This window comes from Polychytrium aggregatum, assembly GCF_025602895.1.
Source record: "Polychytrium aggregatum strain JEL109 chromosome Unknown BJ171scaffold_3, whole genome shotgun sequence".
Classification (NCBI taxonomy): Eukaryota; Fungi; Chytridiomycota; class Chytridiomycetes; order Polychytriales; genus Polychytrium; species Polychytrium aggregatum.
In genome coordinates, this window is record NW_026516205.1 from 1,027,976 (window position 1) to 1,053,394 (window position 25,419).

The window sequence follows — 25,419 nt, forward strand, 5'->3', positions numbered from 1 at the left end:
GATGCAGTTGGCGATGCGGCCGTCGATCTGTATCAGTCCGTCAATGTGACGCTGCCAGGACAGCCATTCCAGCCTGGCAGCGCCGGATCGGTGGTGTGGGACCCCCGGTGGGGGCATCCGGGGCGGCCTGGGCTGGGCCGGTTGATGTCGGCATCCGATGCCTGATGAGATCGGTTGATGTCGATTGTCAGCACGGAATGCCAGTCGATGGTGTTGTCAGCGCGGAATGCCAGTCGATGCTGCCTGACGCTGGCTCTATCGCAGCCAGCCGTTACTCGCACAGCCCCACGGCATGCGAGCGAGCGAGTGCGAACGAACGGCCTTGGGTGTCATGTTGTCCTGCAGACGCAGCATGTCGAAGCCAGACGAATGTCGCTCGCAACATATCCATCGCACATGCCGCTCACAGCCGCCAGGATCTGCGATTCACCACCAGCGGCACTTTGGCCATTGCCAACACCGGCCGAACCCAACCGCTGGCCGTTTCGGTTGTTCGCCGATCGGATCACGGGACACATCCCGGCTTTGGCTTTTGGCCCTGGCGCCGTCTGGTTCCTGGCCTTGCTGGCTTGGACTTGATCTCGCCCCGGACTAGCAGCCCCAACCCGATCCTGCACACATGTCCGGTCTCAAGCAGTACCTCAAGGCCGCACGAGAGGCCATCGACAAGAAAGACTTTGCCCTCGCCAAGGACAATGCAAAATGGGCCCTGGACATTGATCAGGCGTCCTACAACGCTCATATCTTCCTCGGCCTCGCTGAGCAGAATCTCGGCAACGTGAAAGCAGCCGAGGCCTCGTTCAGGAACGCTGCCGATCTGAACCCAGACGGCCCTCTGGCTTTCCAGGTGATTGACCAGGCGAGGCAGCCACCTCAGCCGAAGCGACCTGCTTGCTCTTTGGCCAAGGACGCAGACAACATGCCAGACACAACATGCCACACAGGATGGCATGCGTTGCGTACAATCTAACGACGATGCCATTTTGTTGCGCAACTCATACCAGGGGCTGGCCTCGCTCTTCGAAAAGACGGGCGACCAGGAAGGATGGATCGCCAACATGAAGTCGCTCCTGGATCTCCACCATCGCGGGTAGGTGCGGCTCTGGTCAAACCGCCTGGCCGATCGCATCCAGCCTAACCGTCTTGCTGCAATCCAGATCGGACGGCAAGAAGTGTCAAGATGCCATCGAGAAGATGGTCGAGTATGCCAAGAAGCGAGATGACCGCAAACTGGTGGGTATCAGAGTGGCCACGTTTGCCCCGAACACGGCCGCTGCGAACCTGCATCTTGGATGATGCCGCCGTTCGATCTGATCTGATATGCAGAATCTGCGCCGTCGGAGGCCTTGGGGGTCGATGGCTGGTCACGGACCATCACACCCACTACGAAGCAACCCGGACAAATGCAGTCTTGACTCCTCTCTAACCATACCATGTGCGCCATCAGATCATGTCGACTCTGGCCTACCTGCTGCCCGAGAGCGAGTACTATGCCAAGCTGCCGAGTCCACCCGACGTCCTTGAGACACTCGAGGCTCTTATCGCCTACCAGGAGGCAGATGACAGCGTGACCACGGCTCGTGAGATTGAATTGAGACGCCGGCGCCTGGGTGCTGGCACGTTTCAGGAAGTCCGCGAGGCCGTCGAGAGAGACGTGATGACGGCTTCACAGGTGGGTAGAAGAGCCGTGCTCCGGACTGCTCGACGGCATATTGTGGGCAGAGTAGCCTCAGGTGCACTGACAGGCCTATCCCGTCGCCCAGCTCGAATACCTCTATGGACGCTTGATTGCAGAGACGACCCAGCGCGGACTGGAGGCATCCATGTTCCAGGGCAAATTACTCGACTATCTGCAGCGCAAGATCATCTATGTGAACCAGGACGAGAAAGAGGCGGTATGCGACGACCGAGGCGGTGGCTTGCGCTTTCTGATATCAGACCTTGTCGTTCTGCGCTGCTCCGATCGGCTTTGCCCTGATGTGCCTGTAGGCACTAGCCCATGCTGCATGACTCTAACTGGTGTGATGCGGTGCCATTGGATGCCGATCTACCTCTTTGGTGACAGATTCGCGAGCAGCTCTTTGCTATTGCCCGTGAGCTTGTTTCTGCTGGCCGCACCGAGCCATTGGCCCTGGCCTTCCTTCTGGAGTCCCAAGACTGCGAAATCGGTTCGTTGTGCCGCCCAAGCCGCAGTGGCTATTTGCTCAGCCGCAAGCTATGCCGCTCACACACATTCGATTCTTTGACAGAGGACTACGACGGCCAACTCGTGGCACAGGCATCTGAGCTCGATGGTCATTACATCCAGCGAGCCTGTAGTGCCTACGCCAAATGGATTCGCAACGAAGATGGCGTTGACGAAGCCCTGGAGGACGCCCTGGTAAACATTCAGCGAGGCAAACAGGCGGGTGCGAGCCGGAGCCGGCTTGGTGCAGTGGGCTGCGACCCAACGCTGAACCAGAGGAGCGTCGATGGCAGTCGTGTCGGAAGATGCCGCCTCCTCGATCCATCTGCTGATGACATACCACGATGCGGGGTGAACAGGAGGCCCTGTCGAGAAACAGCAAGTCGATTCTCGCCAACCACCTGCTCAGCTATATCTACCTCGAGCGCGGCGAGTTTCTTTCGAGTGCCGACACGGTCATGAAGACTCGCAGCCTCGTGGAGCTCCAGGAAGCCGTCCTAAGCACGGAGCTCTCCAAGTAAGCAGATTGACGGCAAGGGCCGGCTTCCGTTTCTCCTTGCTGACGGTGTGATCACAATGTCGGCAACTACTGACGCTCTCTGTATAGTGTCCGTCTCTCGCTGGATCTGTGTGTAGCCAAAGCGTACCTGAACATGGATCTCAAGTATCTGCCCAACGCACAAACGACATATGCTTCGGTCCTGGAGCGCCGACCCGACGACCACCGTGCCCTCGAGGTGAGGACCATCAGTCGGTCCATCGACCGCATGGCCGTCAGAACCAGGACACTGACATGATTGCTTGTGCTCTAGGGACTGGGCTTGGTGCTGAGCAAGCTGAAGAAATGGGACGAAGCCAAGGCGTGCTTTGAAAGGGTCATCGTTCTCAACCCGGAGAGCGACCTCGGCTATGGATCGATCGGCTGGATCTACTACCAGGCAGAAAAGTACCAGGATGCTCTGGACTATCTCAACAAAGCACTGCAGATGAATGAGGCTGCACTCTACCACTACCGCATCGGACAGGTCTACTGGAAAATGGCGGGTAGGGCGCGTCACTGTTTGAGCAGCATATCGGATGTAGATCAAAGTCGCTGACCTGGATCTTTGCGTCCTTCCGCAACTGCGTATACAGCCACCACTGAGAACACGGCCCAAGTCAAGGTGGCCTATCAGCACTTGATGACAGCCGCCAAGCTGGACCCCAACTTGAGCGCCGTCTTCACGTCCCTGGGCCATTACTACATGGATGTCGAAGGCGACTCGGTTCGAGCCCAGAAGTGCTTCCTTCGAGCCATCAACCTCGATATTTCAGAGGAAGATGCGGCCTCGCGTCTGGTAGACATTTACCTCCAAGCCAACTCCCTTGAGGATGCCTTTGATCTGTTGCAAGTCTGCACCAACGCCAACCCGCGGGCGCTCTGGGCCTGGAAGCGACTGGGCATCTATCATTTGGTGAGCGCTCAAACTGCGAATCTACACTGTGTGGCATTCCAGTTTGGAGCTCTATCTGGCTGCCTTGAGGATCCTCGGAGTGACTAGGCGTTTGGTGTGCTCTGTCATCGAGCCCACAGGATCGTTACAGCTTTGTATCTGACTCCTCTCCTTTGGTTGTTCGGAACCCGCTGTTGGACCATCCAGGTCGCCAAATCCTTCCAGGAAGCCATCTTTTGTTTTCAAGCCGCGCTGCGCATCGACCCTCGCGACTTGCTCTGCTGGGAGTCCCTGGCCGAGGCCTACAGCGAGGAAGGCAAGTTTATGGCAGCGCTAAAGGCCTTCAGCCGCACCCTGGAGCTCAACCCCGAGTCCGCTCTCAGCTACTATCACATCGGCATCATCAAGCAGAAGCTCAAGCTGTACCCCGAGGCTGTCGAGGCATTCAAGCAGGCAATCAGCTTGCTGGCCGGGCATCACCATGTTCCCAGCATCAAAGGTGTCTGTGAGAGCCTCTTGTCGCAGGCCCGCGAGTACCACGCCACAGGTGCATACGGCCGGGTCATTGATGCGCTGAACGAGGCCCTCAAGACAATGACAGCGTGTGTGCAGCACCTTTCCGCCCAAGGCACCGGGTTTGCATCCCTGTTCAGTCTTCTTGGAGATATCTGCCTTTCCTTTAGACACCTGTCACTCCCCGAATACGTCGATCGCATCGATCGCCAAGAGCTCGAGTCATGCCTCGCCTATCTCGCGGGCCAGAAGCCCGACGAGCGGCTTGGCCTTGTCCTGGATCCTGGTCTGCACATCACGACCGGCGATGCCATCGAGCAAGCCCTGCGTTGCGGCGAGCTCGCCTTCAAATGTGCGACCGTGGCCTACTGCCAAAGCACCGTGGGCCAGGATGCCGACAGGAACAAGATCCTGTCAGGCTACTGGTACAGCATCGGGCTTTCCTACTTTTACCGCCAGCAGCAAGAGCACAAGGCCGCAGCAAAAGCCACACTGCTCGAGGCGGCTGTCAAGTTCACCAAGGCCGCTCTAGCGCTTGACGACTCCAGCGACCTGTACTGGAACGCCCTGGGAACATATGTGATGCAAAGCAATCCGGCGCTTGCCCAGCACGCCTTTATTATGGCAGTTGAGCACAATTCCAAGGTACGCTGTGGGGTAGATGCACCGCCAGTGCAGCAGTGACGTTGGTGTTACGCCTTCTCGATGATGTCAACAGCGGTCTGGTGTGGAAGTATGCACCGCCAGCAACAGCAAGTTATGTGCCCGTGCGTCTGCTGACTGCACCGATGGATCGTTCCCTGCAGAATGCAGCCTCCTGGTGCAATTTGGGCTTGCTCTACCTCATCCATGGCGATTATACGCTAGCATCGAGCTGTTTCTCGTCGGCGCAACTACAAGACCCGGACTGGCCTGTGAGCTGGTTTGGGCAAGCTTGTGTCGCCGAGAAGCTCGGCCAGACCAACGCGTACACTCTGCTTGAACATGCCTATGATCTCGGTCAGGGATCCGTCGTAAGTCAGCCCGCGGTAGTCCAGTGGAGAACATGGCGCCTCCGATTCCCCCACTCTCCCTAGCAGCCTGATGGCTAATGCGGTTATCTGTCCTCCAGCCCGAAATCAACTACCTGTTTGGCCTTCGCTTCTACAAGCGCGCGATCGAGAACGGAGAGCGCAATGTCGATTTGTATGCATCGGCGGCGTTCTGCCTACTCAAGTTCACGGAGCGCAGTTCCTCCGATCCGGTGGTGCTCAATCTCTACGGACTGGTTCTGGAGCGACAGGGAAAGTACATGGCTGCCCTGGAGGCCTTTGACACAGCACTGGAAGCCCTTGAGCACGCCAGCCAAAAGGACAAGACCCGACTGGCCAGCGTCACCGAAAACAAAGCCAGGGTTCTTTGTGCGCTGGGGCTCTTTGAAGATTCGGTCGGCTGCTGGGAACTGTGCCTGCAGTACGGAGGCAGCGCGGACGGATTTACTCATGTGGGACAGGGTCTGGCGCTCTACTTTGCCAAGCGACTGCCTGAAAGTCTGATGGCCTTTGAAAAGGCCGTGAAGGTTGCAGCGTCGCGCGAAACCGTACAAGGCTCTGGATTGATACGCAACGACATTGCGTTGATGCTAAGCCAGGTCCTGTATGCACTGGGAAGCCCGCAGCACCTCCAGCTTGCCAAGGGCCAGCTCCTTGAATGGTAAGTCGTCAACTTTGGTCCCGAAGACGTGCCTCTCCTTTGATGACCGTGGAGGCGCCTCTCCTCGATTGTTGTTGCAAAGCCCTCTAATTCCTCTGGTATGATTTTTCAGCGTGAAGCGCAACAATCGATCCCTCAAGGCCATGCTGAGCCTCTGTGCGATGGGCCTGGTCAAGGACGATCTCGCACTGGCCAAGAGCGCCGCAGTGGAGATTATGAAGGTCCGGCCAGACGAAGCTGGCGCCGACGATCATGATATTGAATGGGTTCTCAGCCGGATGTTCCTGATCCAGGTAAGGCCCGCCCTCCCTCGAGCGATCCAAGTGCCCGACATCGATGTCGAGTTGAGCTGCCTGTTACTCACGCGTGTGAACAATTGGATTATGCAACGGCCAGGGCAATACCAAGGTCGCCAAGGGCTTCCTTGCCAAGGCAATTCATCGGTATCCACACAGAGCCGAGAGATGGGCCCGTTTGTGTGAACTTCAATTCAGGTGAGTCGAGTGACGGCGACAATGGAGGCCAGGGCGATAGGAACGGATCCGAGTCCATGGGCGGTACTTTTGGCTGCTCTGACTTTTATTCAAGTCTGCCGAGCAGCGCTGTGAGTGTTGCAATGGCTGAGCGGCAGCGTCCATGGCGACAGAGGGTGAGCTAACAGCCTCCACCGTGCCAGATCCGAGCCCCTCCGTCCAGAAGTGTATTTAAGCTTGGGACAGTCGGCCCTGAGTCTAGTCTGGACCAGCAGAGCCGATATCCAGTCCAGCACCGAACTGTCGTCTGACGTTCATCTGACCCACGGACTGGGATTGCTCGCATCCGGAGCCAGCGTCTCTGCTCAGCGCAAAGCCATCCAGAAGGCCATCCACTGTCGACCGCACGATTCCAAGTCGTGGCTCGCGCTGAGTCTGCACTTGCGCGCCGAGGCCAGCATTGGCGCTGCGCTCGACGGGAACATCAAACAAGGCAAATCTGAGCCGACTGGCAATATTCAGCAAGCGTCGGACCGCTTCCAGCGACTGGCATCCGTAGCGACGTTCACTCAAGCCTCGGCGCAGCGTGCGGCTCCACAGCACCCCGCCTCCAGCGCCATCACCTATTACTGGGCCATGCTCATCGAAGCCGACGCCCGTGTGCAGCATATGGCCCACATCACAAGAAGAATCAATGTCGACACTTTGGCCAAGAGCAACAAGCTCGTTGAGACAGTGCTATCCAAGGTTGGCGCAACTCCGCAGACGGCGTCTGCCAAGGCGATTCTCGTGGATGCCCTCCGTGTACAAGCTGACATTCACATCGCAAGCGGCAACATCGGCAACGGACTGGCGTGCTTGAAGAAGGCCGTCTCGCTCGCTCCCAAATGGACAGCCGGCTGGGTGGCACTGGGCAAGCACTATGAAGCAGTGCAGAGGGTCGAGGCCGCCACAACGTGTTTCAAGCAAGCTCTGCAGACGGCAACATCGGGTCCGTCAAAGATTCCGATCCTGCTGAGACTGGTGCGCTGTGCGCTACTTTCCGGAGCGCTGGACTTTGCCAAGGATGCAGCCTCGGATATACTGAAGCAGGATGCGTCCTGTGTCGCTGCCCGCATGCTGCAGGGGCTCGTCTATGCCAAAACGGGTGCCGTCGATCAAGTAGCCAAGCTCGTCAAGGCCTTGAATGGCATCGTCGAAAAGACCGAGCTGGACGGTGGTTCTGTCGATCCATGGGTGTTCCTGACGTTGGCGCAGGTGGCCGATGAACAGGGCGACCTCACAACTGTCGAGTCGATGACGGAGCGAGCACGTAACGCGACGGATCGCCAATTGAAGGGCGTGTGAGCAGCGGGCAATTGAGAGTATGTCTGTGTGTGAATGCGGGTCCTGGAGGGATTGTCATCAATACAACACGGCGACACGGAGCGGGGCCGCAAGGGTCATTGGTCAGAGATGAGATGGAGTGATGGGAGTGATGGCAGAAATGCAAAGTGATCGACGATTCAGGAACGCACAGAGATGCGAGGGGTGATGCGGAATCAAGACGTGCGGCATTGGCGATTGTGGACCGACAATCGGCGGCCAGTGTTGCAGCAATAAGAATGAGCAATGAGCAATGAGACAGATCGGCTGTCCGCAACGAGAACCATCCAGACACCGACACGCCAGCCCACACCAACAGAGAGCAGGCATCGTGGGAAAGGATCGGAGACAGACAGGGATGGGAGCGACGAGGTGGAAAAAGTGACAAGAGAGGGGTTCGAACCCTCGCCTCCGGAGAGACCACGACCTGAACGTGGCGCCTTGGACCACTCGGCCATCTTGCCTCGATATCTCATTCGACATGTGCATACATATTCGCAGCTACGTCAATCCATCTGTTGCCTGGTTCTCTCGAGCATCGCCAGCTCGATGTGGGTCCAGAATGGCCGTCGGTCGAGCTGATCATGGGCCACAGTGGGTTCAAAATGCACGAATGCTCTCTCCCAGCTCTCTCCCAGCTCTCGTGTGGCTCGAATCGGATGAGCATGCCTGTTGCAAGGACATGACTCAATATCAATATTGAGGGCGGTGTCATCATGCCGGCCCTGCACGTCCATGCTTCTGTGTGTCGGCTGACATCCGCGAATGTGATGGGACAGCGCGGCGGTATTTATTTGGATGCACGTGATGATATATGCAACCGCATAGGTTACATGTAATTCATCGACACCACCACACATGTCTGCTTGGGCATAACATTTTGGTGTGGTTGAGGATACACTCTTCACTGGGCGGCGATGGTGGCAGGGTGGTTTTCTCACTCGCTCTGTTCGCATTTCAATGTGGCGACTTGGCTGGTCGGGAGCGTGACTCGACATCAACTCAGGACTCAGGGCCACTTGCCCAGCCTCTCGAGTTTGTCGATGGCCCATTTTTGATCCTGGCTGGCCGACTTGCGATACCAGAAGACGGCGGTGTCGACGTTCTTGGAGACACCCCAGCCAAAATAGTAACAGGCCCCAAGATCATTTTGCGCAAAGCTATTGCCTTGCTCGGCCGATATTCGATACCACTCCGCTGCTTTGGTGACGTCCTTGGTGGATCCGTAACCATGAAAGTTGCAAAATCCAACCTTCCACTGCCCGTACGAATTTCCTTGGTCTGCCGACTTCCTGAACCATTGGATGGCCTTGCTTGATACTTCAGATATTCCCCGGCCATACAAGTAGCTCTCTCCGATCCAAACTTGACAATCGCTGTGACCGTCGTTGGCGAGCTGCTCGAAAATTGCTGCTGCCTTTGCTTGGTTCTCTGTGGTTCCAAATCCGTGAACCAGGCAGACAGCCATGAGATGTCTGCAAAGCCAGTTATGATCCGATCCAAGCTGGCACAATTCGAAGAACTTGCGAGCAGAGGGCGAATCGGACTTGATGTCATTCCAATTCGCTGCCATACATTCAGCCTCCCCGAGCTTGAATACATCCGACTTGTTATCACGAATGATCTTGATGCCCCTCTGCTCGTCTTGCATGGTACCCCGGCCGAGGTAGTACATCCATCCGAGCATGTGTGTGGCGATGGGTTTGAGAACTGGGTCCGTGGACTTGTTGCTAACGTCTTGCCAGAGCGTGAATGTGCTATGATCGTTTTTGGTCATTCCCTTACCCAGGAACATGAGCCAGGCCATGTGGAAGGATGCTTCGAGGTTGCCGCGGTCGGCAGCGGCCATGTACAGCTGGGCGACGAGCTTCCAATCTTCGTGGCAGGTAGGGGGACCCTCCAAGACCAACTTGGCAGCTTCGAGACAAGCATCGGTGTCACCTTGCTTGGCACGGGTAACTAGCTTCACGGGGATGTCACTGGAGTCGATGCCTTCAAACTCGAACTTAGCTGTACGATTGTATTGTGGAGAGGGCTGGTCGTTCACGCTGAGAGGGCTGGAGTTTCTGGCAACCCGGTTGACTGAAGGTGACTTGACGGTGGCGGGAGTGGGAATGGCAGGGGCAGCGGGTCGGCTGTAAGGCTGGAGGACGGCAAGGATGTCGGGGAAGGTAGGGCGGGCGGCGGGATCTTGGGCCCAGCAGCGTTCGATAAGGGCCCAGATGCCATCGGGGATGCCGTCGAATCGCTTGGGACGCCTATTTTGAAGAACCTGGGAAATGATTTGGATATGTTTCATGGGGGAGTTTTGCTTGGTGATCCAAACTCTGCCATTGTTCAGCACTTCGTACATGGTGATGGCAAAGGCAAATACATCGGACTTCTTCGAGCTGCCGGCTGGCTCTTCGTCCAGCATCTCGGGTGCCATGTAGCCATGAGTACCGCCGGAGATGTCTGTGGAATGGACTCGTGCGGCCGATGCGGATGTGTGCTTCGTGCGGGAGAGGCCAAAGTCGGTGACAATGGCTCGGTAGGACTCATCTAGCAGAACGTTGGCGGCTTTCAGATCGCCGTGGACGATGTTTTTGCCATGGAGATAAGACATGCCGGCAGCGACTTGGTAGAGGAGGCGAAGTTTCTCTTCAACGGAACGAGGATTGCTTGTATCCGAGACAAACTTGAGCAAGGTGCCGTTGGGCATGAACGGCGATACCATGAATGGGCGAATGGACCTGCCGTTGTGATCCTTGTCGCAGGCACCGAGTAGAGGCAGAATATGTGGATGACTCAGACCATGCCAAATACCGATTTCGCGAGCAAAGTAAACGAGAGCGTCGTCGTCAAAGTGAACATGGAGGCGTTTGGCGGCGACAGGGGCTCCATAGTATGAGGCTGTGAAGACTTGGCCAAAACCACCACTTGCAATTGGATAAGTGGACCAGTCCGTGACGGCATCATTGGGGATGAACCAGTACTGCCTATCACTGGCAGGGATTTCAAGACCAGCGAGAACGGAAGAACTATTGGGTATATTGAACATGGAAGATGGAGCAGCAGGAGGGAGGGAGGGGGGTGTGCAAGCCGGCGAAGGTCGAAAGAGGCAAATCAGTCCAATTTTCAACTCGAGGAAGTGTGACAATGTTTCAGATGCGCGACACTGTGCTCGTCTCAGCCTGGCTCGAGTCGGATCCGTCCGGTTTGCTGGCTGGACTCTTGTTATAAATGCCTTGCCACACACATCGAAATTGGAATTGAAGTTGCTTTCTCGTCCTTCAAGACCCGATGTGATCACCCACGACACTCTAATCTTGACCCTGTGCATTAAAATCCCCTAAGCACACCGGAACCAATGACAGCCTCCCTTTTCGTGGCCGCTTTCTTGCCACTCGGGGTGCCGCAGCTTGAGTTCATCTACTATCCGTTGCCACGAGCCGCCTCTTCCGACGCAGCTCTGGGTGTGGGTCCGGCACATCGCGACGAACTCTCCTCGGCTCTTCGTGCAGGAGACACACAGCCGATAGTGGCCATACGGGTGTCCGGGGAAGGCACCGAGGGTCCATCTTACCATCATGTTGTGATAGTATCGATCTCTCTTGGGCCCTCGCTCGGCCCACAGTCCCGACATGGTCGTCGTCACGGTGCGGGCCGAGATCAGTTCCTTTGACCTGTCGAAGCCTTGCGCGTCCTCGATGTGAATCTGCAGCTTGACTGGTGGCCCTGGGAGCTGGTAGTAGCCATTCCTGAACAGCTCCTTCATCGGGTAGTCCGGCTGGCACTGCTCTTTCAGCACGATCAGCTGCCGCCAGTACTCGTCGAGGTAGAACTGGGAGCCGAGGGATGCATCCATCAGGTTGGGCTGGATGCGGGAATATCTCAACACCATCGAGACCATCTTGTCGTTGTGGTCCAGACGGTCTTCCCAGACGGCTCGGTGTTGAAGGGCCAGCTGCTTGAGGCGGTTGGACAGGGTGATGAGTCCGCATTCGAGATGCATCGCTCCATAGGATGTGTTCCGCACCAGTCTGAAGAGTCGGGTCAGACAGTGCATCTGTGCTCGTCTGAGTATCACGGCTTGCTGCTTCGTGAGCACTTCGAGGGTCAGTCCATACTCGAGCATGGGCCGAACGAAGGTCTTGAACACCCTCGTCACTGTCTTGGCCGAGTATCGGCCCAGGCTCATTCCGTGCTTGACCAGCTTGTCGGCGGCACCTCTAGCCTTGTGGGTGAGGTTCTGGATCTGGCGGTCCATCCTGAAGCCGTTGATGTCGACGATGGCTCCGAGATACCGGAACTCCTTGGCGACTGGCAGCTCCTTGCCGTATAGGTGCACCTTGGCATCCTTCTCTGGGTGCTGTTCGGTGAACATCACCTCGCACTTCGGGGGCGAGAACTGGTATCGATTCTCGATGCTGTGGGCCTCGCAGATGTCGAGGAGGCGCTGGGTCTGGTTGGGGCGGCAGATGAGCACCCCATCGTCGGCAAACCACAGTGAGTTGACCTGGACGGCTCGTCCTCGGGTGGTGGTTAGGGTCGTTCCATCGTCTGCCCGGAGTTTCCCAGGGAGGTCGTCGATGAACACGCTGAACATCAGCGGGCTCAGGACCGATCCTTGGATCAGTCCCTTCTGCAGCCAGACCGGGTTGCAGCGGCGCAGGTCGCCCAGTATGTCCAGACCAAGGACGTCACCCAGCCATCTGGAAGGCTGTCTTTGAAACCTGCCAGAAGACGGTATCCTGCCCCAAGTGCAAGACCCCGCCCAAGGAAGAGTGGGAGCTGGATCGCCAAGGCTTCCACTTCGTATGCGCAAAACCGCGCTGTGGCGAGGAATACCGCCTGTGTGCCTCTGGGCCAAACGACCAGAAACGAAACATCGGCAGAAGACTTCGTGAAGGCTCGCACCCTGAAGGAGCGACGAGATTTTGCACGAGCGGCTGGGCTGATCAACTCAGTACAGGCCAAACCCACCGAGGAACAACAGAAGCAGCCCAGGAGAGAGAATCCACCGCCAAACCTGTAGCCAGAACACTCAAGCAAACCACACCGCTAACGCTAATCACGAGTAATGTTGCATTTGACAATCAATCCACACAATTTACTAACCAATGCTGTCCTTGAACAGCGGTTGATTCACATTGTTATGAGTTGTTGCGGCAGTGTTGAATATATCACCTGCGGAACCTGGCATTCCCTCCCCTACGATCACCAGCATTCCATACTTTCATCTATTTCCCACTTCTCGCGTAATGGTGACAATAGATCGAACTCTCCGTAGAGTTCATTTCTGTTCGAGCAGCCTGAACTTTGTCTTGGGCGCCAACTTGAGGAAAACACTGCGCTCGGTCGTGAATGCGGGCCCATTCTCCCAACCAATACAAAGCATCTCAACAGCAACTAAGCAACGCCGTTGTCCACGCATGGCTCGCGATACATCCGCGATCGTACTAGAGCGGTCTCTTCGGAAGGTGAACGATCGACACCCTCCCTGTGATGGGTCGGAGCATTCTTGACACTCTTGTCCTTGAAGAATCGAATCGACCCATCACCATCGACCCATCTCTATCGACCGAGACAATCACCTTGAACTTGCCCCTCTCGGCCGATCCCTTGCCATCCTCTCGCGGGACAAGATTCGCATGTAGCCAGCTGCAATATCGTACTGGCACCGAGTATTCTGGGCAATCACGTTGAGCAGTGAGTGGACACGTTATACACGGGTTGACGAGTTGTTTTGATGCGTCCACCGGATATCGAAGCGAATGCCTGTTTCCACTTGTTTGCATGTTTGCAGACGAATATGCGGTACCAATTGGACACCATCATCGTACCCATGGCACTGCAGCTCTCCACATCATGGAAGATATTCCAATTGTGCCCGACAAGCTATCATAGAATGACCTAGACTCTGGAAGGAACCGCTGGGACCAACAGAGATGACAGAATCGTCGGAGAAGCCCTCAGGGGAAAGCCGATCTCCTGTGAACTAAATGCCGAGCCCGCACCTCACATCAAGGTTCAGTCGAACCCCAAGGCTGAAAGTATTAGGTCGATTGATAAACTACTGAAGTTGCTGGGAGAGGTTGACAAAAAAGAAAACGAGGAACGCGTTGTGGGACAGGTCTTCGTCGGTCAATGGACTGCTCTGGAATAGATCTTCCATACCCTGATGTGGAGACTCACTGGATGGCAAGCCAGGCCAGCGATGTTCCCTGAGTGGGACATGAGATATTCAACTTATCCGAGAGGAGAGCGATGCGAAGATCATGGGGTTCTCATCGTACAAGGGGGGATTGGTACATCACATTCGCGGATGTCAGCCGACACACAGAGGCATGGACGTGCAGGGCCGGCGTGATGGCACCGCCCTCAATATTGATATTGAGTCATGTCCTTGCAACAGGCATGCTCATCCGATTCGAGCCACATGAGAGCTGGGAGAGAGCTGGGAGAGAGCATTCGTGCATTTTGAACCCACTGTGGCCCATGATCAGCTCGACCGACGGCCATTCTGGACCCACATCGAGCTGGCGATGCTCGAGAGAACCAGGCAACAGATGGATTGACGTAGCTGCGAATATGTATGCACATGTCGAATGAGATATCGAGGCAAGATGGCCGAGTGGTCCAAGGCGCCACGTTCAGGTCGTGGTCTCTCCGGAGGCGAGGGTTCGAACCCCTCTCTTGTCACTTTTTCCACCTCGTCGCTCCCATCCCTGTCTGTCTCCGATCCCTTCCCACGATGCCTGCTCTCTGTTGGTGTGGGCTGGCGTGTCGGTGTCTGGATGGTTCTCGTTGCGGACAGCCGATCTGTCTCATTGCTCATTGCTCATTCTTATTGCTGCAACACTGACCGCCGATTGTCGGTCCACAATCGCCAATGCCGCACGTCTTGATTCCGCATCACCCCTCGCATCTCTGTGCGTTCCTGAATCGTCGATCACTTTGCATTTCTGCCATCACTCCCATCACTCCATCTCATCTCTGACCAATGACCCTTGCGGCCCCGCTCCGTGTCCCTGTGCTCATCTTGCTTGGAAGTGCAACAACAATATCATCAACAGCAGGCAATACAAACCGTTTGCCTGACATTTATTTCAGATCCATTGGTGATTCCATCCAGCATTCCATCAGAGTGGCCTCCTCGAAAGCAATCGGATACGGCGGCGATGGTCCTTCCGAAAATATGAGCCAATCAAGTGCCACGAGCGCACACTCGCATCGTGCTCGCTCTCGTCGTCTCCGCCTGGATAGCGAACGAGCTTTGAGCCTCAATCTGTTCAATGACGATAGGCCTTTGATCCGGAGGCCTCCTGCACCTTGCTCATGATGCGCGAGTGTGAGATCTCCGAGAGCTCAGATGCCACAATGTCGACATGGTAGGGCCCAAACTTCTCGGACACAGCGCCCTTGTGGGTGGCAATCTTGGCCTTCTTCATAACTGTGTCGAGGACACATTGGCGTTGCAGAGTTAGAGTCTGTTTCGCGCACCACAGACCACCCACCATGCCAACCAGTGTTTGTTTCCACACTCTGGGTGTGCATCTCCTCCGCAATATGGCATGCTGCTCAAATACATACTCGAGACGTTTGGGCCAATCCATGAAAAGAAGGCAAACTTGATTGTGGCGTGACCATCGATTACGTCGGTGACGCGGACCAGGCCGTAGGAGATCGCACTGGCATCCAGGTGCTGTCTGATATCGTCGGCCTCGCCCTCACCCGAGGCCAGGAGGTCGATGGGCTTTGCCAGATCGCCGTCAATGTAGCTTCCAACAACCCAGGTTGCTTTGCTCTTGTCGTTCTTGACGTCCTGGATTGCCTCGGTCATCTGAGGGGTCAGATTCAGTCCCTGCGACTGGGTGGCAACGACACCGACGGTGGGGCCCTTGGCAGCAGTGCGTGGAGCCGTCGCGGCGGGCTTGCGGTCTGTGGCAAACGACGGGGTCGAGTTGGGGGTGACTGGCACAGGCTGGGTGGTCTTTGGGATCGAAGGAGGCGCGGCTTTCAGGCCCGTGGTGCTGGACATGTTGGAGGTGTAGCCTCGGACCTGCTTGCCCTCGACAAAGTCGGCGTCATGCACCCGGTCGAAAGTTCCGGCGGCATCCTGGACCTGTTTGCGCAGTGTCTGAGTAAGTAGAGGCGTGATTGCGGAAACACGGGTTGCAGCTCAAAGCCGTCGTAGCCAAGGCTTGCGTTGTGCATCCTCTCCAGAGCATCAGTGACGCTCGCAATTTTGCCGATCGCTGAGAGGGGTCATGACGCAGCTCACCTTCTTCAAAATCTCTTCTTCCAGCAGCTCCTCAATGCTGCTGATTTCAATGTCAACATGGTACGGCTACATCGAGTGGGGCTCTGAGGTCAGCGACAGTCCATCGAGACGTCCGCTGGTCCGTTGGATGCGGCACGGCCGACACTGATGCGAAACTTGCCTGGAAGTACTTGACGGCGTCGCCTTTGACGATGCCGAAACGGCCCTTCTTCACAAAGCTGATTCTCTCGCCAAAGTGGTAGATAAAGACAAATTTGACCGTGGTGCTGATACACCGTTGAAGAAGGTGGCGCAAGTGAGCCAAAATAGCACTGTCGGAAGCCTGGCCAGCGATGAGCGGATCCACAAGCGAGCCCATTTCAAAGCAGGAAGAGCCACCGGGGACCGTACGCATACGATGGCCTCCAGGGCAACTGGGCGTCTCGTAAGCATCCTCCCTCAGGCGTCCACGATAACTCGGGCGTCGATTTCGTCGGGATCGGTCGTGGCTGAACTCGCATCCGGCTCTGGCCATAGCTTCGCGCTCCCTAGTTGGCGCGAGTCCATCGGCAGCCTACCTCAAGTCAACCTTGGTAGTGATTCGCACTGCCGGCCGAGCGGGGCCATGGATGAGAGAGCAGGCAAAGTCAGTTGCATGGGATATTGCGTCTCCATCAACTCGGTATATCACGCGTCGGTGCATGCCTGCTGATGATACGGGTGCTCCTCCCTGCAGCCGAATAAGGAGCAGCTCCGGTCGTTTCGGCAAGCCCTTTTGAGGCCAAGGTTGTTGAATTTCCAGATGGATCCTCCATCGCAGCTCTCTGCCAACATCCACCGGCATTGCGCAAGGACCCAGAGAATGCACAAATAACGAGCAGCCTTTGGCACTGCCCTCGCCACACCACAGATTCCATCGAGTTCTTACGGAGACTGTAGAGAACCTGGTCGTCTCGGAGATGGGCACGAATGCCCTCGAGGCCCTCGGCTCCGGATGCGACCAGTCCGAGGGTGTTGGGATCATCGTTCACATGTCCGACGACGACGTAGTTGGTGGAGTCGGTGTCGTTGCGGACCGACCGGATGGCCTGGAGGACGGCGGCTTCGTCGTTCAGAGTGACCTTGATCGACATGGTTGTGGGGAGGCGCTGTTGATGTGGACTGCGTGCGTGCCGGAGGCGGTTCCTTGGGGTTCGGTCGGTTGGTCGTCGGGGAGGGGGCCGATGCGATTTGATGTGGGCCTGGGCAAGGGCCGATGGCGAGCCGGGGTGGGGAGAGCGAAATCGTGCTCAAAGCCCGCGAGAACACCCCGCACTCTCGGCGACCTGATTCTGCAGCGCCGCTTGGCACATTATCGCACTGAGGCCTGCAATGGAGAATGCGGGACCGGATATGGGACAGAGGTGCTGGATGCACATATATCCCGTCTCCCGTGCATCTGCGCTTGCTTTCGCACATGCACGTAGACGTCGTGGCCGACCTCTTGGGCGGCCTGGTGGTGGTCTCGCCGACCGAGACGGGGGCGACAGCGAGAGTGCCTGTGTCGCGCCGGGTTTCCTTTTTTCGTCATGCTCCCTCGTTTGGCTGCGGCCTTTGATATGCAGATCTCGCAGACGAGCCCCCGACCAACTCCATCAACAGCGCAGATCCGATCGCTGCTGCTTCAAAGCTGTTGCTGTTTTCTCATCCGAGACACGGCAAATACTGGGTTCGGCCCACCAGTGCTCTCTCGATTCGGCTCCAAGACGCAGCACACACTGTCGCAGCTCGTCCTGGTGCGGCTCTGGCCCTGTCCTCGGTGAATGATACGAACAACCATCGGACCTGCCCTTCAAGCCCAGTCGCTATATTCACCGACCACAATGATCCGTCCCATTTCGAACCTCTGCCTCTCGCGGTGCTCAGCCATGCGTGTCCAGGTTCATGGCCGCATGGCGGTGGCCCCGCATCAACTGGATCGATATTTCGCTCGGTCCCTCTCGACAGAGGCTCGGGAGTCGTTCGCATCGAAGCTGATCTACACCGGCCCAATGGCAAAGTCGCTCGTGTACCTCAAGAGAGTGTCGCTGACCACCCTCGGCCTCTCGGTCTTTGGCACGCCCTTGATGACACTGTGTAAGAGCATGGCACACCGCCTTGGATGCTGTTCAGCCAGTCCTGCAGCCGATTTGTCTTCGGAATGACATCCATGTGTTTCCAGAGCAAGAGTCCAGCGGCTCGATGTCATTGCTCAGTGTCAGCGCCGGTTCAGCCTTGATGATTCGCTGTAATTCATTGTTCAGACAGCCATCGCCTCGATGGCCATTCACTGACGCTCGGGATCGATCACGATACTTTTGCACAGCCAACTTTCCAAACCCAACAATCATCCTGACCATGATGGGCGTCGGTAACTATCATCAGATCCACGCTCGGCTGTTACTGTTGCTGTTGCTGTTGCTGTTGCTGTTGCTGTTGCTGGCATCCCCGATTCTGACAAGCCATATCCTCTGCTACTCTGAATCTCTGACGCTGTGCGATGGTGGCCAGCGCTGTTCACCTCGGGCATCAGCACTGGACTGATCTACTACTGCTGCAAGCCCTACGTCAGTCGCATCTTTGTACATACTCCATTCGCACCTGGGGACGCCAGCACCTCCAACAGCAGCAATGTTAACCCACTGATCTCGCTCGAGACCCTGACGCTCTTTGGCAGCAAGGCCCTGACGACCCTCAAGGCCCGCGATCTCGTCCCTTCCTCTCGACCGTTCTCGTCCTTCAAGGTGAACTCAGAGCTGTCCCCGGCACCGTCGGTGGTCTACAAAGCGCTCAACCAGGAGCTCGGCGCAGCCCTGCGAGATGCCAAACTCATCCAGGGCACCAAGGCCTCGGACAACTCCCGCACCGAGTTCTACATTCATCCGGAGCTCGAGGACGATGCCAACGCGCACGAGCTCGAAGCCGTGCTCAATGCCATCCGAGGAGCCGAGCGTGGCGAGGAGGCGGCGAGCTGGGATGACGTCCTGGCAAGACTGAAGAACCAGTCAAAGAACGGCAATATGGAATGAGTAAGATCCACCAGCGAGAATGCGGGAGAAGGCAGTGCCTCAGGATGTCCACGACAACTGGTGTCTGCTCTCGATTGGGTCCATGACCAAGTGCGGTGTGGACTGTCATAGATTGTGAGGGACTCGGATTCGCTTCGGGGTCGGCAACCGCAAAGCAGGATCGTCTCACACCGCAACACCAGAGCCGTCCTTCAGTACGAATATCACACAATCTGATCGGACGAGGTGAGATGTCGGAAGTAGGAGATAGAAAGCTGGATTGGAAGAAAACTAACCGAAACGGAGTGGAGTGGAGTGGAAAATATAGAGAATATTACCCGGAGAAAGAAACACATGACATTGAGCAGCTCCATGCCGAGCTACCTCGAGAATCGGCCAAAGGTGTACTCGACCGAATCGCTGAACACAACTCGGCATCCCTTCGGAAGCCCGGAAATCCTCCGGCGAATGATGCTCCATCCAAGACTGAAAGAGCCAGCATACCGGTCAAACGTGTCAACCAACAAAGAATGATGTGATGACCTCATACTTGAATCCAAGTGCAGTGTCTTGAGAGAGGGAAGCTTGTCGACCAGTCCGCTGACTCTGCGAATCGATCGAGGGACGTAAAGAATCTCGAGCTTGGGATACGAGTGAATGTCATCCAACGACTTCAATTCGCAGCAAGCTTGCAAGTCGAGAACTGTGAGGGAGCTTTGACTGACACGCAGATCGGCCAGGCGCACAAATTGGCTTGAGAGAACGAGATGATTGAGCTTTGGCATTGTTGGGAGTTGGCTCAAGATGTTGTGGGGCATGCGCGAGGAGATTGTGAGCTTGGTGAGAGATGGGAGTTCGTCGGGAATGTCCACGAATGTCTCAATGTCGGCTGAAATGTCGAGTTCGAGCAACTTTGGCACATTTGACAGTCCATGGAGCGAAGTCAGTCGGATGGATTTACTGGGGTTAACCCATGTGACCAAGGGAAACTCCTTCGACATGCCTTCCAGGGAGTTGATGAACTTGAGCGGTTGAGTATTCCGTAACTTTGGCATCTCGGAGATTCCTTCGAGCGACATCAATTGACTACATCGACTCAGGTCGAGCCTTGTAAGCATGGGCAACATCTTCGACAAGTCTTTTAAAGACTCGATGGACGGTGGGGGCTCAAGTGTCGCCAACTGTGGCATCTCAGGCATTCCCTTGAGTGACTTGAGCGAACTACATCTACTCAGGTTGAGCTCTGTAAGCGAGGGCAGGACATTCGGCATGCCTTCCAAGCTGATCAGCGAACCAGCCACTTGATTCCAGTCTCTATGCTCGATCGCCAGATTTGAAATATCGGAGAGTGTCTTGGGCCATCCAGACACCTCCAGAAACGACATATCCTCGAGGGTCAAGCGCCTTTCCCTTGCTTGGTTGATCGCTGGGATGTCGAATGGCAAAAGTTTGGAAACATAGGTATCTCTATCTGTGCGCCAGCTGGGTCGAATCGTGATATTCAATTGCTCGATCTCTATCGGCCACTTGAAGCGAAAGTCTTGTCCTTCAGCGATGGTTATCATCTCCTCGACCGACGGCTGCTTGGATCCATTTGGTCTTGCGTCCTCGGGGAAGTGGAACTCTGGATCGGTCACCTGACAGAAGCGTTGCACTCGGCTAAACAGCTGTTCGTCTCGATAGACTTCGGACCAGAGCTCGTTCTCCTTCTCCAGCATCGATGAGTTGGTTGGCTTGTGCTGATTCTGGCGAAGCGCATAGCAGAAGAGCCCTCGCGCCACTTTTAACCGATCGATGGAAGGATCGACACCGTCGAACAGGAATTTGGGTGTGATATGCAGTTTAGGGAATAGCAACCGTTCCCGTACCTCTTCGGTATCGAGGATGGCCCGAGTCTGCTTTGAGACCCTGACTAGTTTTGCGAGCAAAGGTACACTCGCAGCGCGAATGAAGGCGTCATTTGTGATCAGGATGGTGAGCAGGTCGAAGCGGGCGAGGTCCTCCTGGACCAGGGATATTCTGCCATCGCTTCGGTTGAAGCCGGCGTGGCGGAAAGGAGCGATGGAGACAGGCCGCAGATGGGAGGCAGCCGAGGCAGAGCAGAGAGCAGGAACAACGGCGAAGGAGCAGGGCGACATGGGGTATTTGAGGGGTGATGTGCTGCTTCCTCGCTGATACCGTCCCCGCCTCCCGTTTCCTTGGCATGGTGTTTGGTCATGGCGGATGTGGGCATATTCATGATCCAGACCACAACGACAACCATGGCTCAGAACCGGCCATCCTGTTTCGTTTAAGGAGCGCTGTTGTCAACCAAGGATGCAGCGTACATCGGATTCCAGCGAAACGCAAGGTCAGATCGGTCCCAATGGCGGTCCTCCGGCTGCTCTCTGGGCGAGACCCACCCCAGACATGACAGAGGGAGATCTGGAGCAGCGGCTGTCTTGTCAGGCCCCGTGGTTGTCTCGTACAGTCGACCCAGAAAGGAACAGCCCAGTCATTTCCTGGCTTCAGCAGCCTGCAGCCTGCCGAACTTCCGTAGGCCCCAGCGGGCAAGCCGTGCAATTGTTTCCCGTCCTGGTTGGCAATCGAGTGGTTTTGGTTGGTTTGGGAAGCACAGTCTTGAATACACTCGGTCGATCTCCTGTGGCGATGATCGACTGGCATACCGAGATCATGTTCCTTGGGGCAGAGTGAGAGTGAAACTTTCCTCTGGAGGATGGTCTCGAGCATGCACCGCAGCACGGGACCAGTCTGGAACGGGTCCTGTTCAATCAGGGTGCGAATGACTGGACATGCCTGCTCGAAGAAAGTGGATCTGCGAGCTGGGACTCGGGGTGACTCGGTTGGCTTGTGTCCTCGGTGCCATCGATGGATGGTGCTCTTGGACACACTGAATATGGAGGCAACCTTACGCAGGCTATGGATGAGGGCGTAGCATCGCAATGCGGCGGTGCGAAGGTCGGATGTGTGGCGAATGGTCATGGCCAGCGCGCGATAACACTGGGTAACAAAATACTCGATGAATGGTCAAAAACACGGGTGTCCCGTTTTTTATTGGATTGCCTGTAATACAGGTATAGCCCGGAATCCAAAAAAAGAAAGCAATAACGAATAAAACGAAACGAAACACACACAAGCAACCAAGCAAGCGAACAAACGAAACGAAACGAAACGAAACGAAACGAAACGAAACGGAGCAAAGACAAGTGAATTGAATTGAAATGAAATGAAATCGGAGAGGAGGGGGGCAATCATGGCGGAAACGATGGATTGTCGACACACTGGGCCAAACCCGACGGACCAAATCCATTAGAGCATCAAGGGAAAGGACAACGAGAGACGGTGCATTCGTCCACAACGGAATAAACGGAGCGAAAGAGCCGTAGACCAAGAGCAGCGGTGAAGAAGCAGTACTGATTTTACAGAAGTGCAGACAGCAAGACAATACTAAAGTGGTAAATAAGAGGGACGCGACGAAGCCTAAGGGAGGATAGCGCGAGTGAGAGCGGCACCGACACTGGCGGCTTCCGCCTAGTGAGGAAAAGTGTGACTCAAGTTTCAGAAGCCGTGAATGACACAGGGGATGCGCTGTGGTACTCTTGCACAGGTTTCGACGAGCGTCTCCCAATAGCGGGGCAGCCCTGTTCGTGTAGCAGGCTGCTGATAAGCGCGGGGGCCAGTTTGTCCACATCGGTCTCGAGATATCACCGCTTGCAACGTGTTAGGGGTGTGGGTAAGAAGGAAGAAGACCCGCTCATTTGTCCTCGGGGAACAGCAGCGGGCAATTCTGGATGATAAACTCGGCCACAGCGGCTTGCAGAGGGAAGATTGAAAGAGCCAGATTGTTGGGGGTCATCAGATTGACCGACGACCGCTGAGACACGGCACGGAAGTGCCTAAAGACATATTTCACAGTTTCGACGTGGGCTCGGCTGGGAAGAGCCTCGATTAGAGTGGTCCGGAACAGGTTGACAAGCCGTGGATCCGAGGGGTTGCTCGAGCCTGCTGAGGGCCACCGAGAGGCCGGGGAGGCAAAGGTCAGGAAACGAGGGGCGAGGGGGGGGGCGATGGCGGCCAGACCAGGCCAGGCAAACGGGGCATGTTCCGGGTCAGTATGTGTCCATACAACGACGTCGCCGCCGCCTCTCGATAAGGGCACCCGGCGGTCCGGCAGTGACCGCGTGGCAGGATCCGTGTCCTCGCGGGGATGTTTTTTCATGCGGCCTTACCAGTGATCAGAGCCGTCAGTTCGTCGCGCAGCTGATTGCTGCCGAGCAGCGACCCTGGAATCTTGCGCAAGAACAGCTTCATGACTCCCGCAACCGTATGAGGGCCTTCGCCGTTGAAGGTGACATTTTCGCCAGATTCGAACGACTGTTCGTACATAAATATGCGGGACTGGGCACCGGATTTGCGATAGATGCCCTCCAGCTCCATTCCTGGGTCGTTGGTCGCACCCGAGAGCAGGTCCGACAATGTGCGACACCAGCACGCCATGCAGCCGACGGCCGACATCCGACAGCCGCAAAGCCGAGACGTTGTTGGAGGGTCGGTGGCGAATGTCGACGGCCAAGGTCGATTGTCAAATCGAGAGCGGATGCAGAGGGTTAGAGATGTGTGGAATGGGGTTGAAGATGCGTAGCAGGCCGAGAGCTATCGCGCCGAGGTGGCCACGAGGCTAGGGAGGAAGCCAGCATCCGCCATCGAAGCATTGCCACGGGGATCCCGGGTGGTGCCCAAGGAGCGGGGCACTGTCAGAGGATCCGGGTGGCCGTGGGGCAGGATACCGTGGCGTACTGTGGAGCGTGCAAGCTGCAATCCAAGGGGGGGGGATAGAACGCTTTCCATACCATAGCGTTCAATAAACTCTGCACAGGTGACGACGACCGTGCAGACACCGGTTTGCTCTCGACCGGACCGCTTTGCTGCGTCTTCGAGGCTGGCTGCAAAGAGGACGCCGGCTGTGTACTGCGCCGAGACGTCGGTGTCGAGGGATTTGAGGGTTTCCATGTAGACTGCGCGGGAGATCTCGGACGGGTTCAGCGAGCCCTGTCGAGACATGTCCTGCAGCCGGCTCAGGGTGCTTGACTTGGACGAGGCCGGGGTCGTGGCCGAGTCGACAGACAAGCTCCGCATCGGGCTTCCGGGCTGGAGCAGTCGGCCAGTGGCGCCCGGCGAATAGAGATCGTCGACAGACTTTTCGAAGGTTGGAGACTGGGGGACAGGATCGTCGTCCATTTGAATAGGTTCGTCTGTCAGGGACCGCTGTGGCCCGGCATTGGGCTGCTGGCCTTGCCGCCTTCGAGAAGACAGTATGTTCAGGCCAAAGATCTTTTTCTTCTTTGCAGGGGCCGCGACAGGGGCATCCTTGGGAGGCGAGAGCGCTGAGACTGGTGGAGGTGGCCCGCGATGGGCAGCCGGGGGCGTGGAGGTTTGGATGTGTTGGGGCATAGGGACATATATGGGCTTGGGCGACGACTTGAGGGGTTGTTGCGGCAGAGTCTGGCCATACTGCGGAGCGACTATGTAGGTGGGCGAGCCAATTTGGCCCTGGAGATGTGCCGAGGAGTCGTCGGGAGCTTGGACATGGATATGCGGAACCAAGGAAGGCTGCGATTCCAGCGACAGGGAAAGCTGGCTGAGCTGAGGCGAGGACGCTTGCTGGCTATACTGCGGGGCAGTGGCAAAGACGATGTTGGAGAGGGGACCGTACTCGGAGAGCGGCCGCACGGCACTCCGCTTGGATTCGATGCGAGGGGGGGCAACGGGCACGTCCTCAATCGGCACTGGGGCTCCTGCAGGTGTGGACAGCATCGCGGCGGGTTGTGGATGGAAGGAGAGGCCGGTAGATTGAACGAGAACGAGAACGAGGGTGGACGAGGGAAGACCGAAACAAGACCGAACGAGAGCCAGGGGAGGGGGGCGATGGAGGGCGATAGCGATGGAGGGCGATGGCAAGCCAGCAAGGTCCGGAACCACAGACGACAACGACGATTACAGCAGCTATGATATGCTATGATATGATATACTATGCTATGCTATGCTTTGCAATATGTGGTGATGTGGTGCGATACGCCCAGCAGACGCAGCCCAGGAGCAGCACGGCGGTGGCAGCAGAGCAAGAAGATGGGCTGATAGGATCGGCGTCGTGCTGGAGCGAAACAGCAACCAAGGGCAGGGCGGTTTCGGAGAGCCGGCACTGCCCCCACAGCGACTTTGGGGGAATGGGTGGGCGATGCGAAAAGGATTGCCACGATGGGCGAATCAGCGAGCGAACGAGTTGGCCAGACCGGTACAGCGCCGTTGTTTCGCCGAGGGCAAGAAGGATCTGGCTTGTTGCACTCGCGCTGGTGCTCAGTCGCGCAAGTCGTTGCAGGCGACACACGCGGCAGACCCCATGCTCCCATGTTTCGGGGCGCTGGCCAGAGAGCGTGTGCACGCGCGTGCGTTGGCAGTGGTGTTGCCAGTGGTGCTGGCAGTGGTGTTG

The 25,419-nt window shown here is 56.6% G+C and overlaps 7 protein-coding genes and 2 non-coding genes across 9 annotated transcripts; 3 read left to right on the forward strand and 6 right to left on the reverse strand.

The window, feature by feature from the left end:
* Window positions 1-274: 274 nt before the first annotated feature.
* On the forward strand, window positions 275-7,921 carry BJ171DRAFT_564870 (uncharacterized protein). Its single transcript, XM_053113320.1, has 17 exons — window positions 275-847; window positions 1,005-1,090; window positions 1,158-1,233; window positions 1,448-1,672; window positions 1,764-1,895; window positions 2,066-2,168; window positions 2,250-2,380; window positions 2,545-2,702; window positions 2,793-2,922; window positions 2,998-3,229; window positions 3,320-3,639; window positions 3,826-4,776; window positions 4,938-5,144; window positions 5,243-5,823; window positions 5,936-6,116; window positions 6,220-6,317; window positions 6,500-7,921. The coding sequence occupies exons 1-17, from the start codon at window positions 620-622 to the stop codon at window positions 7,641-7,643; spliced, it is 4,983 nt and encodes a 1,660-aa protein (XP_052971115.1). The 5' UTR covers window positions 275-619; the 3' UTR covers window positions 7,644-7,921.
* Window positions 7,922-8,043: 122 nt separating this feature from the next.
* On the reverse strand, window positions 8,044-8,125 carry BJ171DRAFT_t32. The gene has a single exon. It is a non-coding gene; the product is annotated as a tRNA-Leu (tRNA).
* Window positions 8,126-8,428: 303 nt separating this feature from the next.
* BJ171DRAFT_488264 (uncharacterized protein) lies at window positions 8,429-9,214 on the reverse strand. Its single transcript, XM_053109362.1, has one exon. It carries the CDS (start codon window positions 9,127-9,129, stop codon window positions 8,671-8,673), a length of 459 nt encoding a protein of 152 aa, XP_052971116.1. The 5' UTR covers window positions 9,130-9,214; the 3' UTR covers window positions 8,429-8,670.
* A 590-nt stretch (window positions 9,215-9,804) lies between these two features.
* On the reverse strand, window positions 9,805-10,485 carry BJ171DRAFT_408723 (kinase-like domain-containing protein; the record flags this gene model as incomplete). The annotated part of the gene is made up of 1 exon (XM_053107271.1): window positions 9,805-10,485. A coding segment is annotated over one exon (681 nt), but the record flags the coding sequence as incomplete, so codon positions are not given.
* A 3,778-nt stretch (window positions 10,486-14,263) lies between these two features.
* Window positions 14,264-14,345, forward strand: BJ171DRAFT_t30. Its single transcript has one exon. It is a non-coding gene; the product is annotated as a tRNA-Leu (tRNA).
* A 362-nt stretch (window positions 14,346-14,707) lies between these two features.
* On the reverse strand, window positions 14,708-17,151 carry BJ171DRAFT_488270 (uncharacterized protein). The gene is made up of 6 exons (XM_053109363.1): window positions 16,835-17,151; window positions 16,485-16,512; window positions 16,088-16,193; window positions 15,928-15,993; window positions 15,237-15,768; window positions 14,708-15,096 (listed from the first exon to the last, which is right to left on the reverse strand). The coding sequence occupies exons 1-6, from the start codon at window positions 17,037-17,039 to the stop codon at window positions 14,936-14,938; spliced, it is 1,098 nt and encodes a 365-aa protein (XP_052971118.1). The 5' UTR covers window positions 17,040-17,151; the 3' UTR covers window positions 14,708-14,935.
* A 354-nt stretch (window positions 17,152-17,505) lies between these two features.
* BJ171DRAFT_174342 (uncharacterized protein) lies at window positions 17,506-19,133 on the forward strand. The gene is made up of 4 exons (XM_053105992.1): window positions 17,506-17,704; window positions 17,812-18,021; window positions 18,251-18,295; window positions 18,436-19,133. Exons 2-4 carry the CDS (start codon window positions 17,814-17,816, stop codon window positions 18,951-18,953), a joined length of 771 nt encoding a protein of 256 aa, XP_052971119.1. The 5' UTR covers window positions 17,506-17,704; window positions 17,812-17,813; the 3' UTR covers window positions 18,954-19,133.
* Window positions 19,134-19,280: 147 nt separating this feature from the next.
* On the reverse strand, window positions 19,281-20,242 carry BJ171DRAFT_488275 (uncharacterized protein). The gene has a single exon (XM_053109364.1). It carries the CDS (start codon window positions 20,201-20,203, stop codon window positions 19,313-19,315), a length of 891 nt encoding a protein of 296 aa, XP_052971120.1. The 5' UTR covers window positions 20,204-20,242; the 3' UTR covers window positions 19,281-19,312.
* A 2,194-nt stretch (window positions 20,243-22,436) lies between these two features.
* Window positions 22,437-24,853, reverse strand: BJ171DRAFT_174350 (Rho GTPase activation protein). Its single transcript, XM_053105993.1, has 3 exons — window positions 23,783-24,853; window positions 23,162-23,371; window positions 22,437-22,937 (listed from the first exon to the last, which is right to left on the reverse strand). Exons 1-3 carry the CDS (start codon window positions 24,744-24,746, stop codon window positions 22,687-22,689), a joined length of 1,425 nt encoding a protein of 474 aa, XP_052971121.1. The 5' UTR covers window positions 24,747-24,853; the 3' UTR covers window positions 22,437-22,686.
* Between the last annotated feature and the right edge of the window lie 566 nt (window positions 24,854-25,419).

Excerpts from the sequence above, each read along its gene's own strand:
- BJ171DRAFT_564870 (XM_053113320.1), top strand. The coding sequence starts at position 620 with ATGTCCGGTCTCAAGCAGTACCTCAAGGCCGCACGAGAGGCCATCGAC. Across the intron at positions 1,896-2,065 it reads ACCAGGACGAGAAAGAGGCG|ATTCGCGAGCAGCTCTTTGC; the intron begins GTATGCGACGAC and ends CTTTGGTGACAG. Across the intron at positions 3,230-3,319 it reads GGTCTACTGGAAAATGGCGG|CCACCACTGAGAACACGGCC; the intron begins GTAGGGCGCGTC and ends CTGCGTATACAG.
- BJ171DRAFT_488264 (XM_053109362.1), bottom strand. The coding sequence starts at position 9,129 with ATGGCTGTCTGCCTGGTTCACGGATTTGGAACCACAGAGAACCAAGCA.
- BJ171DRAFT_488270 (XM_053109363.1), bottom strand. The coding sequence starts at position 17,039 with ATGTCGATCAAGGTCACTCTGAACGACGAAGCCGCCGTCCTCCAGGCC. Across the intron at positions 15,994-16,087 it reads ACGCCGTCAAGTACTTCCAG|CCGTACCATGTTGACATTGA; the intron begins GCAAGTTTCGCA and ends CACTCGATGTAG. Across the intron at positions 15,769-15,927 it reads AAGAAGAGATTTTGAAGAAG|GTCCAGGATGCCGCCGGAAC; the intron begins GTGAGCTGCGTC and ends CTGCGCAAACAG.
- BJ171DRAFT_174342 (XM_053105992.1), top strand. The coding sequence starts at position 17,814 with ATGCGTGTCCAGGTTCATGGCCGCATGGCGGTGGCCCCGCATCAACTG. Across the intron at positions 18,022-18,250 it reads CACGCCCTTGATGACACTGT|CCAACTTTCCAAACCCAACA; the intron begins GTAAGAGCATGG and ends ACTTTTGCACAG. Across the intron at positions 18,296-18,435 it reads CCTGACCATGATGGGCGTCG|CGCTGTTCACCTCGGGCATC; the intron begins GTAACTATCATC and ends GATGGTGGCCAG.
- BJ171DRAFT_488275 (XM_053109364.1), bottom strand. The coding sequence starts at position 20,203 with ATGCCGAATGTCCTGCCCTCGCTTACAGAGCTCAACCTGAGTAGATGT.
- BJ171DRAFT_174350 (XM_053105993.1), bottom strand. The coding sequence starts at position 24,746 with ATGCTGTCCACACCTGCAGGAGCCCCAGTGCCGATTGAGGACGTGCCC. Across the intron at positions 23,372-23,782 it reads AGAGTTTATTGAACGCTATG|GAATGGAGCTGGAGGGCATC; the intron begins GTATGGAAAGCG and ends CCAACGACCCAG. Across the intron at positions 22,938-23,161 it reads ACTGACGGCTCTGATCACTG|CAGGCTCGAGCAACCCCTCG; the intron begins GTAAGGCCGCAT and ends GGTGGCCCTCAG.